This window comes from Thunnus thynnus, chromosome 5 (assembly GCF_963924715.1).
Source record: "Thunnus thynnus chromosome 5, fThuThy2.1, whole genome shotgun sequence".
NCBI classification, from domain to species: domain Eukaryota; kingdom Metazoa; phylum Chordata; class Actinopteri; order Scombriformes; family Scombridae; genus Thunnus; species Thunnus thynnus.
Genome location: NC_089521.1, coordinates 7,801,192 through 7,822,777, shown reverse-complemented (window position 1 = coordinate 7,822,777; position 21,586 = coordinate 7,801,192). Strand labels below are relative to the sequence as shown.

General features: G+C 40.2%; 1 protein-coding gene across 4 annotated transcripts in view; it reads right to left on the bottom strand.

Annotated features, from left to right (window-relative positions):
- Nucleotides 1–18,513, bottom strand: part of LOC137182624 (septin-7-like) — a 58,593-nt gene extending 40,080 nt beyond the window's left edge. Inside the window, exons 1-2 of one of the 4 annotated variants that reach the window (XM_067588970.1) lie at nucleotides 18,207–18,513; nucleotides 9,900–9,999 (exon numbers count right to left, since the gene is read on the bottom strand). In XM_067588970.1, coding sequence (XP_067445071.1) covers nucleotides 9,900–9,999; nucleotides 18,207–18,245 — 139 coding nt within the window. In that variant the 5' untranslated portion in view covers nucleotides 18,246–18,513. Of the gene's footprint in view, nucleotides 1–9,899; nucleotides 10,000–10,505; nucleotides 10,631–18,206 lie in introns of those variants that run through there. The other 3 variants (XM_067588971.1, XM_067588972.1, XM_067588973.1) reach the window with 3 other exon arrangements.
- Nucleotides 18,514–21,586: the final 3,073 nt, after the last annotated feature.

Genomic DNA, 21,586 nt, shown 5'->3' with positions numbered 1-21,586 from the left:
TAAGTGTAATATGGGAATAAGACTGATGGAAGGAAAAAGGAGTTAAATACAGACACATTTTATGTGCGCATGTGTGTGTGTGTGTGTGAGAGAGTGTGTGTATTAACGCATCTGGTTAAGCCTGCAGATTAACTAGACCAAAGCCTTCCCTTACTCACTCACTTCTGCAAGGTCAGTAGGCAAGGCGGTCAATCCTAAGCCTGTCAGACCGTCTTATCTGGACACACATACACACACTGCACAATGTTACACACAAACACTGAGCTCACATGCTTACAGCAACAACAACAGGACAAACAGCGGGATAGACTGACAAACAGTCCTACAACCGCAGAGGGATCAGTGAGGCAGACAAACAGATACCGACTTAGTAAGCAGACTACTACTGGACTGTAAAAGAGATTCAAGCTCATGCAAAACATTACTGGCTGCGTCATTCACAGGCCTTGATAAGTGAATAAAAGTCATGTTGGGCTTTTTGATCTAACACGCACCAATGTTTACAAGAAGTCCCTGTTACACTACTTTGTACGTTGTGTCTTCACCACTGTGGATGCCCCAAATCAGTGGTGTCACAACAGGTGTTTTGCCTTTGACAGCTGATTGGAAACACTTCCCAGCTCTGACATCACTGGTTAGGGTGTGGTCACAAGAGCGCTCATGTTCGCTCATGTGTGCTCTCCCTCACGCCTCTATGCACCTTTTTTCTGCCTCTTTCCTGGTTGAGGAGACTGTGGTGGAAAATGTTTTTTTAGCATTTTGGGTGCAAATTCAGGAGGCTTGTCCCCGCCCAGTTACCACAGTTACAGTCAAATCATCTGCAGAGCAGCCGCCCAACATTAAACTAGCTAATAAAATAGCTACACGTCGCATGTTTTCCCTGCAAGACTCGTGTTTTAATGCTGTTGTTCATTGTTTGTGATATGAAAACATCAGAGAAATAAAAAGCTTGAGTCCTGGTATTAGTTCAGTTATAAAATCCAAACACACCGCAGAGCGTCTCTCCTGCCAGCTGCTGACAGCGCTGCCAGTCGGTAGAGGAGGAAACGCTGTTATTGCATTTAACACCGGAGCTGAGAGCGTCAGAGCTCGGAGCAGAGGCGCAGTCACTCTGCGTCGTGCTGCTGTCCTTCGCTTCCATCATCTCGAGCCAATTCATTTTGAGAGAGCGACGGCCAATGAGGAAACGCCTACGCAGCTGGCCGACCAATGATGTAACTTCATCACTCAGTCAGTCAGTCACTAGTTAGTTGTAGCCCTGCTTTGATCTAAATGCTGTTTCAGAAGCTATTCCACTCTGATATGTACATTCTCAGGAAAACTCTGAATGCTGACTCTGCTGATTGAATCAGCACAGAATATTGAGAACCAGTGAAAATTTGAAAGTCTTCCATCAAGAACTTGTATCAGTTCATCTCTAATGCAATGTCCCACATGCATCTCACAGCACTGCTTACAAGGTCAGAGTCTTCTGATGTGCTCTCCTCCTGAGTTGCTTTAGGGAAGCAGAAGCAGCGGGGCTGTGAAGTAGTGGCCTTGTTACACATCACAAGCAGCGTGAAGCCAGCATCGCTTCCCCTCTCCTCCCGGCTCTCTTCAGTTCTGATCTGACTCTCTGCTCTGTTCGGCTCTGTGCACTGGCGCTGGATCTTGCTAATCTTTCCAGGAGTTTCTATTCAATCTGCCAGCTGGACAAAGGGGCAGGAAGCAGCTTTTTCCCCCTCAGAGAGAGGCAGATTGAGAGGGGAAGACAGCAAGTTGGGTAGAGGGGAGAAAGAAAAGAGAGAGCTGAATAAAAAAAAAACACCAGTGGAGCAGTTTCTGGTGGCGTTCCTTCTCAGGGAGTGACCGAATGAGAGCAGAACAACCAGAGCTGCTTCCTGGTGAGTCCAGAGCTCCACGGAAATGGCCATGACTGGTATACACAATATATTATAATGTCTGTACTAATATACAGTAGGTTTAATATAAAACTATGTACCACATCAGAACGAGCTACAGATGAATGGGCAGCTAGTTGAGATACGCAGAGGTAGATCCCTATGCAGTTAGCTACATTAGCTAACTTATTATGAACACCGTTTATTGGCCCAGAACTGATAATCAACCTTTGTAGCTGATGTTGTTTCAACACGCTTTTCTTCATTGTAGGGCTCCAACTTATTTTTTTTTTATTATTGATTAATCTGCCAATTTTTTTCTTGATTAATCGATTAGTTGTCTTATCTACAAAATGTCAGATAATAAAAAATATAAATGCTTGTTATAATTTCCCCCAGCCCAAAGTGATGTCTTCAAATGTCTTGTTTTGTCCCATTAACAGTCCAAAACTCAGATACTCAGTGTTAAAAGCATTTCATCCTCACATTTGAGGAAGTGAATCTTGCATTTTTTGGGGGATTTTTGCTTCTTAAATTATGATTATTCAACTATGAAAACAGTTGCCAGTTAATTTTCTGTTGACTGACTAAGCTCTTCACTTTGCTGATCTGTTTCTTCACTGCTGGTGAACAGGTGTATAATACAGGGAGCTCAGATACCAGTAAAATTAACTCCTGTATTACGTCCCTCAGTGTGGTCTCTGTGGTTGCCATGGTCACACTGCAAATAGTAAAAGTTAATCCATTATAAACTCTGAAGGCGGCGGCACACAGCCATGTGCGTCCACAAGAACGGCAGCCGCCCACCCTCCCTGCTGTCACGTTTACATTGTAAACAATGGAGGGGTCCGCAGCAACTGCCCACCATTTGACCCAGGCTGAAAAATACTACAATGTTCCTTCAAACGTATTCTATGTATTCTTTGAACTCTTCAAATTCACACACTTATGTCTACATTTTCTGCTTGCAGGTCATATTAAGGGTGACCACAGCAACAATATTTATGTACCAAACTACCATAAACATCTCATTACACTAACTCAGATACCCACACACAGCCGGCTACAGCTGGATGCCATTACAATCTGTTAATCTGAAACGTCTCGCCAGGAGACATATTAGAGCTCATATTTCAGCCCGTCTGACCTTTGTTATCTCTCTCTCTCTCTCTCTCACACACAAACACACCCATATTTTATTTTTACTTAGTCTACTTGCACTCATTAGAAAGCTCGTCACCCAGTTGTTCAGCAGTGTGTAGGACAGGGATGTTGTTGCAATGCCTTATAGCTTCATTGTATTCATTCATTTTATACTACTGTATAGACTGTATCTACTGCTAGGTACCGAAATAGATCAAGATCTCTTTGTCATTTCTCAGTGCTCGCATACGTTGAAAATAGGTTCATATATTTTGAAGTTATCAAAAGCAACACAGTTCTTACCTGCACATTTGAATGCAACTGCTACAGAAATGACTTCTCACTGCCCGCACTGTTGGAATTTGAAGTTACCTGCAGGCATCAGCCCCAGTCATCTCATCTTCCACCATCTGTCTGTTCCAAAGCTACAATGGAACAATACTGGGCCTCTCAGTCGAGCCGAGCTTTCACACTTCACTACAATGCCAAGTACAGCAGTGCTGAGGCCAGTTTTCACTCTTTACTTTCACAGTCCTGCTTATAGGTCCAGCTGGCTGTTTCTCAAATCAAAACATAATCAGCTCTTCAGTCTCTCTCTAACACTGGTATTTCCTTTCACTTCTCCGTTACATTGTTTTATGATTGCTGTCATATGTTAAGGGTATGAAGATGCTGAACTTTGTTCTCCTAATTTTTGGTTGTGTCTATATTTAATGATTCAGGAACTGGACTTTCCTCTACTATTATCCAGTTTCCAAAAGTCTACATTAAATGCCTAACATAACATTTTATCTTGTGTACTGTATATTGTACAAGATTTTATATACAGAGCTAAAGCTGCACAAACTTCACCACTGGCCACATTTTATTGGACTTATTGGCCCTTAAGCCTCCATCTCTGGGTGGACACACACACTAGCTGCTGTTTCAAACACAGTTTGGATTATGCTCAAGTTTCTGCTCGTTACTTCCTGTGTTTGAAATGATTTCTCTCCAGTGTGCATACCAGACACCAGAAATTCATTTGAGCAATTCTTCAGCATTTCACTCTCACCATTGCACTGTGTTATTAGCAAGCAGCAACTACCACGGCTTGAGGTTGAAGCCAATGCAGAAATACCTTAAAGTGCAATGCCGCCGACAGTTACTAGATGCAAACTGGCTCCAATGCAAACAAATGGGTTATGTCACACCTCGCTACATCCATCTATATATACAGGCTGTGGATATTAGACAACATAATTACAACAGTAACAAAACAACAGCCAAGTCGCTCAAGAATTTTTGTGTCAAGTTCAATTTTGACAAACTTTGACATAAGAATTTATGCCATTGACCAATAGCAAGCTGTCTTCACAACCACTGAGAATATTGAGCCATGGAGAAGCCAAAATGAATGAAGCTATCATAGCGTAGCTTATTATCTTTTATTTAAATCCTGTCAGAGCATACACTGCTCCAGATAAGAGACATGGCTTGCAGACAGTTATGAAACAGGAGTACAAATCTGTTTTTGACGAAGCTGTCTGAATATATTGTCCCTTTAACAACTGAGCTAACAGTTAGCAAACTTGCTAGCTTGGAGAGCTTTTTTACTACTTCACTAACAAAATTCTGGGGGCAGTAAACAGCCCAGTACAGAGAAAACATAAAGAGGCTTGAAAAGCTTTTGTGACTAAATAGTGCTAGCATGTTGCCAGCTGGCTAGTGTGTTAGCAGTTGGCTCACCAGCTACAGCAGTTTACCAACTAACCCTGTCAGCAGTCCTTATGTCAGCCAGTTATTTCCTGTGTTTGGAATGGTCTCTCCTGTATGCATGCGAGACATCAGCATTTCATTTGAGAAATCCCTTAATGGTACAAATATGTTTTTCGAAAAAGCTTTGGGAGCTTATTGTCCCATTAGCAACCAAACTAACAGTTAGCAAGCTTGCTTACTCAGGGAGCTTCTTTTCCAACTTCAATAACTGCAAAAACAAAATGCGAGGATTGGGGGCAAACGGCCCTCTACAGAGAAAACTGAAAGATGTTTGAAACTTTTGTGACTGAATAGTGCTAGCATGTTAGCAGTTAGCTACCAACTAACCCTGTGAGCTTTTGTCATATTTAGTCAACTTTATCCTTCTTATATTTAGTCAGTAATAACTCTGGACCTTTAGTCTTGTCTTAGGCAAAGAAAATCATGCACATTTTAGTCTAGTTTCAAAATTACTTGTTATAAGTAATAAAAGTAGCTTACAAACACAATATCATTTCTTCTCTTTTTTTAAATTTTCAAATTCCATTTGAGTCAACGCTTATATCGATTTAGACATTTTGGTTTCATTAGGTCGGTTTTGTGTAGTGTTAATTTCGTTGATGAAAACTAATTATGTTTGTTAATGATGACTAAAATGAGACAATGAGGAGACGGCACTGACGTTATTAAACACTAACTGTGACTATATCAATATGCGATATTGTTGACGAAAAAAGACCAAAATGTAGATTAAACAATAAAAACTTTACCAAAATATCTCTTTATTTTCATTGACAAAAAACCAGCACAATGAGCACAATGATGAGTACATCAACTATTTTACAGAAAGTAAGTTAACCTCAGTTTGTCATGTACTTTGGGCAACCAAAAACATGGTTTCAAAATGTTTTATTGTCTGTGCAGCTCTCATTGTTTTATAATAGTTTTAAAGAGTATGGGCCCCAGTTGTTTAATTGTGTTGGTTCAAAATAAATATGCAAATCAGAACATGTTTCATGTCTGGATGTATTCATTAAACTGATACCGTCAGACCAGATACTTTCTACAAGGCTGCATTCTTAATCATTCAACCTGTGTTTTTCATCAGATAACGATATGATAAAATCTGACAAAAAGTTATTGGTTTTGGCTCGACTAGATTGAGTGAAATGTTCCATGTAATCTGATGGCTAAAAAAGACTACAATGTCAACAGTTTTCATGGACTAAAACTATACCGAAATAGTTACAGTTTCCTCTGACTAAAATAAGTCTGAAATGCTCAGACTTTTAGTCGACTAAAACTTGACTTAAAAAAACAAAAACAAAAACAGGATGAGGTAATATGATAAAAACTAACAAGGAGAATTTGACACAGGGCTAAGACTAAATGAAAAATAGCTGACAAAATTAACAATAGTTTTGTTTTATCATCATCATGGGGAAAATATTAACTTCTGAATATATTTCATCACAGTGTTTTCAAGGAAGTGAACATAATTGCAGTAGAGCTTTCAAGAGGCCGTTAGGGCTGGGGCAGTGATCATCCTCTGAAAACGTCTGTGTTGAGTCGTGAACACACTGCTATGCTCTTCACATTTGTTATGTGTGAAATTTGGATCAGCTGGGGTATGTGGAGCAGGGAGCCAAGAAAACTGGGAAGAGAGAGAGGGGGCCCCATATGTGAGAGTTGATTGTGGATCTCTGCTTTTTTTTCTCCCAAGCTATCACTCTGCTGTCTTTGTCTCCCTTCTGCAACTCTTCCACAGTGGCTGTTTACTAAACAGGAAACTAAAACCCCAGGCTGAAATAATAAAGGCTGGACGCCTCTTTGTGTTAATGAACTGACCGGGGTTCACCACAGGATACATAGGATTAGATTTATGACTTTTTCAAACATTTTAATAGAGGTTGGAAGTGAGTTTAAGATTAATGTAAAAACTTAAAGAACCAAAAAAATTGCCAAATCCAGAATAAGAATGAAGAAGCAGAAATGATGAGAGGCAGAAAGAAAGAGAAGTACAATAGGAAATGATTTTTTTAAGAGTCCATGGGTGTATAGTAAAACAGACAGGATGTGAGCTATTTGAGTTTTTTACAATGCTGATGCATGAGTTTTCATCTATATAGTTTAGTTAGGAGTTTAAAGGAATAGTTCAACATTTTGGGAAATGTGCTTATTTGCTTTCTCCATGAGAGTGAGATGAGGAGATTGATATCAATCTCATGTCTGTGCTTTAAGAACAGAGCTGCAGTCAAGATGCGGTTTACTTAGCTTAGCTAGCCTGGCTCTGTCCAAAGTTCAAAATACACCTACCAACACATGTGCAGCTCACTAATTAACATGCTGTATCTTTTGTGTTTAACCACATACACAGAACGAAATGTTAAAACAATAATTTGTGGTTTTAGGGGTAGTTACGCTGGAACTATTTCTTGATGTACAACATGTAATTGCAGTGATCTTGGATTCTTGTTGTCACAGTGAGGTTACTGACTTGATACCATTGTGCCTGTAAAGAGACTAAACCCTGTGCTCTCCAACTGTATCTGGCATCCATTGCTATAGCCGGAGACGCTGTACTTATGTACTGAGTGGATGGATGAACTGTTGTTTGTGAACACAATTTGTTTATGTAATGCAAATGTCCATTGGTTTTCCACACACTGCAAACATCTGTATATGAATAGATTAGAGTGTTAATGGTCCAAAGATACAAGAGCCATGTTGACTGGACATTCTGATCCTCAAATGTATTGATAGCACGATATGAAAGAAGCTAATATTCAAGCAGAGTTACAGTTCCCAGGCTGTCAGGTTTAATATCATCCTGTGTCTGGCGACCTGCACTACAGACTTCACACAAGTATTGGGCAGGTGGATAAACTAGTGTTCTTCAAGAGACAGTTGCAGCAAGTCCTACTGTCATTTTCACATTTCTGTTTGTGTACAAGGTAAACAAAGATATGTACAATGTGTTAGTCAGTTAGCTAATGACATTGTTGGTAGGTATTTGTGAACTTTGGACAGAGCCAGTTTCAGTCGTCATGTTAAGCTAGGCTAACCAGCTGCTATCTCTAGCACTATACTTACCACACACACATGAGATGAGACTGGTATTGATCTTTTCACATCAGTCTTGAAAGGAGAGCAAATAATTGTATTTCCCAAAATGTTGAACTTTTCCTTTAAGTTGTAATTGTCTTTTCAGAGAACACAAAATCAAATAATGCACAGCGAATGTTTAATTCCGTGCTGCTGCCTATAGCAGGGACACTTATCTGGCAGATGTGGCGGTCAGACCCAGAGTCAAGACCTGATTTAAATGCAAAATATGGTAATAATTGCACAAAAACAATTTTGAGATGTCGCAATCAAATGTATCTTTTGTCATTTAACAGAGTCCTAACCCAATATTTAAGCTTATGCATGTAATACAGCTGAACACAGTGTTATGTGTATAATACAGCTACACGGTTGAAGCTCACCCCACACAGTATGTGTAAAGAAGCCAATACAATTTAGAATAGCTCCAAAGGACCTCCCCTGTACAATCCATATCTGTTCATTACAGGAACCTTTCACACAGAGAATGGTTCAATATATCAATACAACACCACATCATTTCTGCATGTTGTGTGTGTGTGTGTGTGTTTGTGTGTGAGTGAGTGTATGTGTCCATACAGCCAGCCAAACCCATCGTTCCAGCACTCCTCCAGCCACTTCCCTCCCTCTGTAGCCACATTCTGCAACCCAGTTCATTCATACTTGAACCGACATCCTGCTGCTCGCTTTCCAAATCAAATTACCCAAAGCACACAGATGTGTCATTGTGCGTCCCAGGTCTAGGAAGAAAGATCCCCTGGGAAACTGTGGGAATCCAGCTTTCACAAGAAATTTTTCCACACACATTCTCCGTCAGTAACAACACAGTTATTGGGGCTTTTCCCCTATCTTTCTGCAAGAGCGTAGTTCTTCAGTTTGAGACCGTGATTTATTGATTTCACATTCAGATTTTGTAAATCTTTCTCTCAAACAGCCCCTGCTTGCGCTTTGATTTGCTCAGCTTCTGCTCAAACCGTATGCTTGCACTGAAATATATTGTTGCTTGCACAGATTTCCTGCTCCAGTTTCAGCCCTTCTCCTGGCACTCAGGATGCTTCTGTGCGCTTGTGAAACGTCTGCTCTCAGATTTCTGCTCTGAGAGCTCCGCTTGGATTTTTTGTGCAACAACCCTGTCAAAATCCCCCAAACAACAGAATGCCAGGTGTAGTGTTGACCAATAAAATGATGCCTGCCTCCTCCCAGGGGTGTTCACTTCACGGCTATTTATGGTGTGTGCTATACATCTACTATTATATGTAGCTATTATAGTAAAAAGTACGGGAGCTGGTGTATACATTAACTGTCCTTTTATTCCAAAAGTCATAAAGAAAACAAGGTAAGTACATTTAATAAAGCCCTGTAGGGCGGGAGAGGATGAACCCGGTTAGAGGGTAACCGCCCATATGGGATGTTCTAAGAAGTAAAGCAAGCGCTCCAGCAAGGAGGCAGGCATCATTTCATTGGTCGACACTATACCTGGCATTCTATCAGTTGGGAGATATTGACAGGGTTGTTGCACAACAAATCCAAGAGCAGAGCAGAAATATCTGAGAGCAGACATTTTACAAGTGCACAAAAGCATCCTGAGTGTGAGGAGAAGGGCTGAAACTGGAGCAGGAAATCTGTGCAAGCAACACTATATCTGAGTGCAAGCATACAATTTGAGCAGAAGCAGAGCAAATCTAAGCACAAGCAGGGGCTATCTGAGTGCGAGGGCAGGGTTTGAGGGTAAGAATTACAAAATCTGAACATGAAATCAATAAATCATGCTCTCAAATTGAAAGACCACGCTCTTGAATAAAGATAGGGGGAAAAAAACCCCATACACAGTAGATGTTTTACAGCAGAGCATCACTGCTCTGCAGAAACCGCTTTTTAAATTGTCAACTCGTCATCCTGAGCAGCTGAGCGCGCTGGATGCCACACATGCTTTACTGCCTTTCAACCTGCGCTGTTGACACACATACACACGAGGAAGAGATCGCATGCAGACGAGCAGACGCAGGTGTCTAGATGTAAATGTTTCCAACTTACCTACAACCATCAGAGTGAATTCAAAACCTCTTTTGACCGATTTCCGGTACACCTGGTTGGGGAGATTCGCAAAGCCCACATAGCCCTCCAGGTTCCGCTGCTGAAAGAAAACACACACCGACACACATTCTGTTAAAGCAGACATCACACCACAAAAATGAATAATGATAAAACATAAACTCTTGATCTGGAATGTGTAACTTTACCATAGAATACAAGTCAAATAATCAACACATAAAAACTCTGTTACTAAGGTATTTTACATCGTTTTACAAAAAAAGCTCCACAGAGACATACACAGTTATGTGTGCACAAAGTGACAAAAATCTTGTTTTTTGTGAACCTGCAATTAGCATTTCTGTGTCCTGCAGCAACAGAGCCCCTTTGAAGTGAAGTGCAGCTGGGATAAATACAAGAAGGGAAAAAGGCTGTTTTAGGGGGAACAGAGGTGAGGGGAGGCAGACTCACAGAGAGAAATAACAGGCTTTCCCCACAGAGGATGGAAAGAGGAAGTGGAGTCAACACTGCCAAGCGAGGTTGTGAAAACTAACATGAGACAATAAATGAAGCTAAGGCAACAAGAACAAACAAATGCAAACATCCTACGTGTTGAATCATGTCCATCATGTCCCTCCTGTAGGACAGACGGGTCGCGGTGAAGGCAGTGGATCTCGGACCGGATCACAGCCAGGCTTCTCTCCAGCTGCTCTTTCTCTTTACCACCGAGGTATCACTTCATTCCTTCCTCCCTTCCCCATCTCCCTCTGCCTCTCTCTATCCCCCAGCCTGCTGTCATATAACCCCGCCCCCCCAATCACTGAGCACTGTCCTGCACGCTACGTGAGGCAAACACAATTGATTGCTGGGCTGCCTGCCTCTGAGCGGCCTCTCAGGCTCTGTCATGCATGGCGCTGATGGAAAACTGCAGTGCTGCGCTGAGAGCTCTGCTGATAGAGTGGGTGTACACCACCTGCACTCAAACTCCCCAATGCAGACACAGAATGGGCCTGTCCAGATTGAACATGGCCACTGAATGTTGTGAAAACAAGTCTACAGCCACACTAGCAGCTCTGAGAGGCTGTACTTGAGCTAAATGCTAATAATCAGCATGCTAACATGCTCACAATGATATTGTTAGCATGTTGATTTTTGCATGTTCAATGTGTGTTTGTTTAATGTGTTAGCATGTTAACATTTGAACAAAAATACTGGACAAAATGAAATTTTGACTTGATGGTGCTAGATGGGACCATGAATATGTCAAACGTCACAGGAATCCATCCAATAGCTGTTGAGATATTTCAGTAATGAATAAAAAGTGAAGCTAAGGGTGGTGATAGAGGAAAAGTCAGGGGATCATCAAAGTCATAAGAAAACATCATCTGGGAACCATGAATGTTTGTACCAAATCTGGTACCAATCCGTCAAGTAGACGTTCAGATGTTGAGTGAAATATTTGACGTTCTGGTGTCATTGGAGGAAAAGTCCCGGGATGACCACAATGGTCAGAACAATGATTCTCAAACTTTTTCACATCAAGCACCCCTAAACTTACACAAATTAGACCATCGACACCCATTTGATGAGATTTTTGCTTTTAGATGTTTTCTTACAAAAAGTGTATGAAACCCATGACCAAAATAGTCAGACATTCTGTCATCATGTTACTTATGGATGGAATCATAGTGAAAATAAATGATTCCCCATTTTGCTGCCTGGAACTCCCATCAAAGACCACTGGCGGTCCCCGGACCCCACTTTGAGACCCACTGGATTAGAATGTATCCTCTAGGGAACTTGAATATCTGTTATAAATTCCAAGGCAATCCATCTTATAGTTGTATAGATATTTCACTCCGAACCACAAATGTCAACCTCATGGTGGTGCTAGAGGGGAAGTCAGAAGTCAGATGGATTTATTCTCTGAGGAACATGAATGTCTGTATAAAATTTCATGTCAATCCATCAAATAGTTGGCCATGGCCCCACTACTGCACATGAAGCTGTAGTAAGCACTATCAAGAAGTTTTCCATCCACGCCTGTGTTTTCAGAATATTCTCTAAAAGTCTGGCATCCACAATTAAATGTCAAAACAAAACAAAAATGCTTAAATCTCTTCGTCCTGCTCTCAGTTTCAAAGTAGCTCGTAAACATCACCCAATAAAATCAAGAGTTAACTTGTGCAGCCATCACCGATACAGGTTCAGCAGAGAGTGTTTTTCTCACACATCAGCACTTTTGTGACAGTTTTGGCTGTTTGTCTCTACTTTTCTCCACTTGTAAAAACTATTCTCTGAGCAGGAATATCCAGTCAGAGACAAACAGCCCTACATCTGCCATATTATTCATTTTTTGAAAACAAAAATCCTCACATTTGAATGTTTTTTTCCCTACAAAAACATTTGTCATTTAAATTCTAAAATTAAATTTTATTTGGGCAAAATCTTTAATATCTCCAATCACAATTTATGTGAAATCAGTGTAATATTTTGCAGGAAATAGTATGAAATGGCTAAAATGGAAACAAAATAAAATCTAGAAAGAAATTCTGGTGTTGCTAGACGGGAAGTCATATACTGGTAATAAGAGGAATTTAGTACCACATTGAAAGTTGTAGACCATTAAAAAGTATGTAAAGTGATCACAGACAAAATCACTGGCAGATTTTGGCAGAAGTGTTTTTACATTCTATCAAATGTTCATATCAAATGCAAATAATAGACTTAAACCCTATTCTGAATTACATACACTGATTCCAGTCCAAAGAAATGAGATGGATAGCTTCAATTCTAACATTTGTGTGCAGGAAAAATGAAGGATCTTTCCCTTAAGTCCAAAATTTCACTTGGTGATAAATACAGGCCCTGGTTTCTTGTGTACATGCAAATGTACTGACTGACAATAACAACGTGAGGCTGGGGACCATGTAGGGATAAGAATGTGAAGTCATTACAAGGGAGGAAGTTAAACACTGGAAGCTTTACAACAGAAAGGAAAATCTAGTGGAGGCTTTTCAAATGGCTTCAACAGCGGGACTCTTGAAAGTTTCAAGTCTCACCCAGGGAGAGCAGACGCATATAAACATACTTTTATCTCCAGAAACAGGCCAGTGACCCAGTTTCAGTCCAAATCCATACTTAAAGAAACCTCAGACTAGTTTCCGCTCAAAGACATATCCACCTCATTATGTCATTTCATCTGGAACTTTGTGTTAAATCTTACTTTTCTTCAAAAGAGGTGGAAAAATTAAGAGCTTCTAATGAAGTGACAATTTCCCATTTCTAATCTTCTTCATATTATTTATACATAATCTGCTTTCTTTTTGGCTAGGACTCACTAAAGCCAAGCACCCATGCATGGTGGAGGAGCTGATTTTGTTGTGACAGTCAGGTTTTTGGAATCTGACAGTAGAGTAACATAAGAGGTTCTCTGACAGAGCTACATCAAATGGACACCAATCCTCCAAGAAACACAAACTTCCATACTGTATATGGACACTCCTGTCTACATATTTAGACAATGGTGTGCTTCCAACACTGTGGCCTGTTTCAACTCAACTATGCCCCCATTCATAAACTCAGCTCAATAAAGAAATGTTTTTTCCAAGTTAGGTGTGGAAGAACTTGACTGTCCTGCACAGAGACCTGACCTCAACCCCATCCAACACCTCTGGGGTGAAGTGGAACACTGACTGTGAGCCAGACGTTATCTCTCAACATCAGCTTTGGACCTCACTAATGCTCTTGTGGCTGGATGGGAGTGAATCCCCTCAGCCAGGTTCCAACATCTGGTGGACAGCTTGAAACCAGAAGAGTGGAGGCTGTTACAGCAGCAGATTAATGCCCATGAGTTTGAGGAGGCATGTTCAATGTTCAAGCGTCCACTAGGGGTGTGCCATGTTGTATCATTAATGAAAATATTGGTATAATTTTTAATATGATAGAAAAAATTCATAGTGATAATGGTAACATTCAGACTTGTTGATGTAATGACATCATATTGTTACACACAGTAATAACAAGCATGGCTGAAAACGAAAGTAACATTATTGCTACCAGCTTCACGGTGGAGGAGTTAGTTCCAAAAGGGGGAACAACTTCAGTAGAATGGAAGTGATTTGGTTACAAAATATCAGATGTACAATAAACCACAGTAATATGTGAGAAGTGCAAGAAGACTGTACCAACAAAAGAGGGCTATACAACAAACTTATTTCACCACCTCAAGCAGAAACACCTGCTTGAGTACGAGGAGAGCCAAATATTCCGCCAGGAGTATTTTGTCAAATCGTCAAGTATATCATTATCGCAGCAATGTGCTGAAATATTGTGATATTATTTTAGGGCCATATCGCCCACCCCTAGTGTCTACATACTTAGGGCAATATAGGGTATGTCATTTGAAAGTGTGCTTATCAGCACTGAGTCATAAGTCATAATAAATCACTCTTTGAGAGATTGGCCCAAGTCTTTCACAATTTCAGCTTTGAAGCTTTTTCCCAGCAACACAGAAAAGTAAAAGTTGGCTATACGCTGTACTGAAATCCTTTCTGAGGACAACCAGTGTGAAACAAATCAGCCCAACTTTAGGGGGCACTCTACCGAGACAGAGCTCCTGTCGGTTATGGAAGCACTACATTCAGCTAAAGCTGCTGGTCAGTCCTCAGCTCTATTGCTGCTAGATCTAGCAGCTGCCTTGAAACGGTCAACCACCAAATCCTCCTCCACACTCACTGAGCTTGGTATCTCAGGATCTGCTCAACACTGGTTCATGTCCAACCTCTTAGGGAGATATTTTAGAGTATCTTGGAGGGGAGAAGTGTCCAAACCGCACGGCTTATCCACAGGGGTTCCTCAAGGGTCAGTGCTCGGTCCCCTTCTCTTCTCAATATACACCACCTCACTTGGTGCAATAATCCGCTCCAATGGTTTCTCATACCATTGCTATGCTGATGATACCGAGCTCTTACTGTTGTTCCCACCAGAAGACCACACAGTCTCAGCTCGGATCTCATCATGCCTTGTTTATATATTGGTACAGATGAAAAAACTCCACCTTCAACTTAACCTCTCTAAGACAAAGCTCCTTGTAATCCCAGCTAGTCCCTCTATACAACAAAACATCAGCATCCAACTCGAATCAATCCAACTCATGCCCACAAAGTCTGCTTGAAACTTGGGTGTAATGATCGATGACCAACTAACCTTTAAGGTTCACGTGGCCTCAGTCACTAGGTTGTGTCGATTTGCCCTGTATAACATCAGGAAGATCAGGCCCTACCTGTCTGAGCATACAGCACAACTCCTGGTACAGGCTCTTGTAATATCACACATTGACTAATGCAACTCTTTACTGGCACGCCTCCACACATGTACGTTCAAACGTCTGCAGATGATTCAAAACGCGGCAGCACATCTGGTCTTCAACCAGCCCAAAACAGCACATGTTACCCTGCTGTTCATATCCCTCCACTGGCTCCCATTTGCTGCCCACATCAAATTCAAAACCCTGACACTTGCTTACAAAACAACTAAAATAGCTTCCGCCTACCTGAACTCCCACATTCAGGTCTACACTCCCTCCTGCTCATTACACTCTGCCAATGAAAGGCGCCTAATACCACCACCACCACAACAGGGCCCTAAGTCACTGGCCAGAATCGTCTCTTCTGCATTCCCCAGTGGTGGAACAAGTTACCAAACTCCATTCGATCAGCAGAGTCCTTCTCAATCTTTAAGAAAAGACTAAAGACCCAGCTCTTTCATGAACACCTCTATACCTGATGGACTGGAGGGAAAAAAAGACGAAAAAAATCTACTTCTATACATTCTATGCACTCTATGCATTGTCTCTGTGCACTGCCTCTTGGCACCTACATCCTATCGGACTCAAACTTAGCTTTATGGCACTTACTCGTGTTGTTCTCTCCTGACTAGATCCCTGCTTGTGTTGTATCAGCTCACAGATGTACGTTGCTTTGGATAAAAGCACCTGCTAAATGAAACTGTAAATTGTAGTTTTGCACACACTCCAACATCACCAGTGGATATCATGGACATGCATATAGCAACAGAAAACGGGGGAATAATCTATCAGCCTCGTCAATACTCTGGTTGTATACAGCTGGCTGATTTCCACAGCAGGCGTAGCTACTCTGAACAAGCCTGAAGCACTTTCCACCACTTCCATGTTTGATCCACCCACATACAAGTTTTTTTTGTGTGTGTGTTATATAAGGTACCACTTTTAATGGTACCACTTCCATGCAGTGGCCCTGTGAGCAGCAGAGGTAATTTAACTCACTGGGATGGTCATTTCACTATTGGGGATAACATATTAGTGGAGACAGTCAGTGTTTGGCTACAAAAGAGCTCTGTGAGTGCGCATGTGTGTGTAGGTGGGAGTCTGTCAACAAGAAGGTGCATTATGTGAGTAAAACAGTGTTTGTACAAGTGTGTGAATGTATCAACATACAGTATGAATGTTCATATGTGGATGGATAATAAAAGAAATTTGTGAATAAAACATACTCAATATGCTTGAAAAGGTCACTTTTCAGAGCTTGGTTATACCATAGTATCATGAGAATATTAATATGGCACAATAGCACTAGCATGTTGCAAAATGTATCATGATTAGGCTGTATGGTTCTTTTTCACAAGAAAATGACTAACAGAGACGAACAGGCAGGGGATGTAAAAGAGGGAAGTAAAGGGGAATGAGACAGCATAGAGAAAGAGAGGAAGGCCAGTCAGTCCATACCATTCATGTTAACCCCTCCCCCAGTCCACCCAGTGGTGATAGTAGCTGCCTGGTTCACTGACATCATCTCTATTGCCAAGGCCAACCCCTGCCCCCCTCCCATGCATTCAGCAGCTGATGCCGAGGCCCCCTCACTGTTTCTATCAGCTGTTTCAAAGTTTAATTCATTACATATTCAATATTAATATCGTATGAATATTGAATCACTTAACACTGCAGAAGGAGGACAGAAATCATTAGAAAATGTTCCTGTTTAAAAACAGTGCCTGTGCAATTTCCATATTGTTATTTTTAGCATGAAGCACATTGCGCCCACTGCTCCTTCACTATCTCTTTCTCTCTGCACAGGCACATTGTGCATTATGCCAAGCAGAGTCACTGTAAATCCCCTCAGACTGTACAAACTGATACAGTATGAACACAATGTGTAATGTGTTGTGTGATGAGCAACTAGTCACTGCTAATTGTAAGTCCTAGTATAAAAAGCCCTGAACAAAGCAAGCCAAATGTGCTCAATAAACAGGTTGCTATATCTAAGTGCAGATATGTGGACAGTCAGACCAAACTACATTCAATAATCAAGCACACTGAAGACTTGCTCTCTGGTGAAGGTACATAAATGCAATTCGGGGAACAGGTTTTATTGATCATATGAAGACAGATGAAACTGCTGTGATGGCTGTGAACTACAACAAGGGTGGCTCCTACTAAGTCGGGACTTAAGCTATATATCATCAGTTATTTACATTTACAGATAAGCAAGGCAGAAATGAATTGTGAGATATTTGAAGGCAATTCGGCACAAGAGAAATCTCATCTGGGTAATAATATTCCTGGATTTCATTCAGTTACATGCTTTGACTAGTATAATTGTCAAAGTCGGTATGAAAACACGTCTACACATGGATTCACTATAACCCATCTCTTTCCCAACTGCAACGAGCTATAAAGTTAATTGAGACCAGACCACGTACCGCTGATATGCGCCGGTCTGTGTGACGTTCAGGTAGCCAGCCTCCGTTCAAATATCTGCCATTTATAAGATAACTTTCTTTCTAGGTTAGGTCCAAATGATAAATTAAGAAAACACATTATACACCACACATTATCTAATGCAATAAAAATACAATTTAATATTATAGCTTCGCCTCCCACAATCTAATTTGTTATAATTATGTTGCACAGAGCTAACGTTAGGTAGGCGACATGATTCATTTTTAAAACGATGAAATTTACTGAATCACAGGCTGCTTAGTCGATTATTTAATGCCGAACTTATCAACAGGCTCTACAAATGTGTAAGAAGCCGTGATTGGTGTTTTGATCAAGTATATGTAGCTGTCCAGACGCAAAATATCCTAAAACCGGCAGATTCTTAAAGGAGCTTGGTGTGTGGTTCTCTCCGCTAAGAGAGGTCGGTGCCAAAAAGGGGTAAAAACACACAGCGGCGGTTAGCCGAATATGGCTCAGACATTTATTCATTCACTAGGAACAACAGTGTCAACAGTTGCACATTGAGCTATTTCGAAGAGAAATGGACTTACAGCGATGCTGGGAACCGCAGTCTCTGGTCGCTCGATCATTGTACTGTGCTGTCACCACCCAGCCTGCAACGGACAGTCACCGAGGCATAAACCGATAAACGTCCAAAAGAACGACGGAGCAGAGAGAAACACGCAGCTTTCCACCCTAAAAAACCGTTGTTTTATGTAAACAAAAAGAACAAAAGTGTGTCTGAAAATGAATGAATGGGGTTAAATTTCATATGGCCGCTGACGGTTACTACTACCAGATGTAGCAGAGTGAAGAAAAATGCTCCGACGACTGTTCGTCCCAACGAGCCAAACACAAAAGAACACACTGCAACATTCGGAGGAGAGTTTCAAAATAAGACTGGAAGAAATACATATATTGTAGCATAAAGCAGTGGTTCTCAAAGTGGGGTCCTTGAGGGGGTTCCAGGGGGTCCCCAGCAAAAAGGGGAATTATTTATTTTCTCTATAATTCCATCCACAAGTAACTCAATGACAGAATGCACGACTATTTTGGTTATGGGTTTTGTACACTTTTTGTGATAAAACATCTAAAAGCCAAAATCTTATCAGATGGGGGACCCTGGGACAAAATCTTCTCAAATGGGGATCCATGGTCTAATTTGTGTCAGTTTAGGGGTCATTGACATGAAAAAGTCAGAGAAACCACTGGCTTAGGCAGTTTCTGTCTACTGGTTTATGGTGTTCTGTTCATACCTTGAACCAAGTTCAGTTGGTGGTTTATTGTCCTCGACATTGAAATATGAACACGATATCACTTAATCCAAGATAAAATGATGTTTACTGTATTTTGTTAGCATGTAACAACTAAGACCGTAGATGTTGACAATGTGATAAAAAAGTTGTTGTCTAAAATATAAACGTGTTCACTTGTCAGCACAGTAATAGAGGCAATAAATCAGTTTAGCTTCAAATATGGACAGAAAATCCTCTTCTGGCAAAATACAATGATAACTGACATTGGTGGTGACGCATAGGGATACAGGCTCTTATTGTGAAAGTTACCACCTCTATTTCCCAGTCTGCTTCTGACTGGCTGCTAACTTGATGTACCTGCAGGGAACCTGAATCCGCCTCCCTAGTGGTCAAACACGGATGTGAATAGCCTGTGATCGTGTGTGTGTGTGTGTCTGTGTGTGTGTGTGTGTCTGTGTGTGTGTGTGTGTGTGTGTGTGTGTGTGTGTGTGTGTGTGTGTGTGTGTGTGTGTGTGTCTGTGTGGCCTTAAACTAAATGTAGTTACGCTCTCTAGTGGCAAAGAAAGGAAGTGCCATCAGGTTACAACGACATTCCAGCGATTTCTTTCTCCAACCACCTCATATTCATTATATAATCCATGTATTCACTCCAAACATACTGTATCTACTTTGTCACTTTGATCTGGATTTTTTCCCCATACGTTACATTTATTCACACTTGTTAAGGGTACATACTATGTATAACTTCCTACCTTTGATTTGTCTGTATATATCTGTCTGTATATATATATATATATATATATATATACAGATTTGTCTGTATATATATATATATATACAGACATATATATATATATATATATATATATATATATTCTGATCATCCGTATCCTGGTCCTAGCTACCTCCATTGTCTATCTTTTCTGCCACTAACTTTCTAAATTTCTTATCTCAACTTAATTATTAAACGTTTCCACCCTGTACTGTCCTTTACAAATATATTTACATGTGTGAAATATATATACATATTTGTAAAAAATACAAAACTGGTCAAAATTTAATCTTTAAATACATTCTAAAATGTATTTCAAACATGTATGGGAATGTATATTTTCAATATGGGTGTATTAAATAAAATGAAAATATGTAAATTTGTTTTAAAGATATTCTGATCTGTGTAACCTCTGTATGAGGTGACATATACAATATGTAGTGTATTATAAAGACTGAAAAGAGTCACAGTGATCAGAGTAACACTATGAGCCATATGCTCTGTATTTGGCCATCACACAAACTAATAATAGGCCAGATTTGGACTTCCCACCAAATCCAGTGGCATCGACGGAAGTTGGCGTGGACAGAGTCAATAGCAACTTCTTCCTCATGAACAGGGAAAAGGAGTGGTTGTGCAGTGATGCAATGCAGAGCTGCCACGGGGTCTTGGTTTACCCGCTCCGTTTGCCCTTTTGACTAAGGGTGGTACCCGATGGAAAGGCTGGCGGTGGCCCCCAGAACCCAACAGAAGGCCTTCCAGACATGGGATGAGAACCGCAGACCCCGATTAGATTAGATTAGATTATTTTTATTTTAAACATGTTAAAATAAGAAAATAAAATATATAGGCAGTGAAACAAAACAAAACAGAAATAACAGCAAACGTTCAGTAAGCAACACAAATAATAACCTTTCAATGTTTGAAAAGGGCATAGTATGAAGTAAAGAACTTTTCTAGTCCTACCCCTTTTTTATATGTACTTTATCAATCAAACCAAAGCCAAAAAACATTCAAAACAACACAAGAGAATAAATATAACTTGCATAGAAACAATAACAACAAACAAAAACAACACAAGTCAAAAAGACACTCTGTACGTAATCATATTATTCCAGTCCACCTCTTTGTTCATTCATTCTATATCTGTTCAATATGTTATTTTTAAAGATTTGTTTAAACTTACTTAATGTTCTACATGTTTTCATTTCTTCACTACAGTTGTTCCATAGATTAACTCTTTTTAAACATACATATTCCTCTGAAATCATATTTACTTTCCTTCATTTGAAACAACCTTTGGATACTGTTTGGTAACTGCTGATTTTTAACTCTGTCCATGATTTGAATAGTTTTGAAGTCAACCAGGTCCTTAAATTTTAGTGCATTTAGTTTGATGAAGAGTGGGTTTGTTGGTTCTCTGTAAATGTTTTTTTTTTTAAAAAGAGCCATAAGAATCGTATTCTTATGGCTCTTTTTTGGAGGATGAAAATTGGATCTGTGCTTGTCTTGTATGTGTTCCCCCACACTTCCACACAGTAGGTAATGTATGGGAGTATGAACGAACAGTACAAAGTGTATAGTGATGGTTGATTTAGGAGATCTTTGACTTTATATAATATTGCAGTTGACTTTGATATTTTTGATTTAATATAATGTATGTGTGGCTTCCAACATAATCTATTGTCTATTATTACTCCAAGAAATTTGATTTCAGACACTCTTTCAATTTGTACATCATATATCATGAGTTTCTTGCATGCATTAGTTGATTCAATTGATTGAATCAATATAAATTTTGTTTTGCTTAAATTTAGTGTTAGTTTATTTGAATCAAACCAATTCTTCAGTTTCTTCAATTCATTTCCTACTGTATCCACAAATTATCCCGACAGCAGAGTAA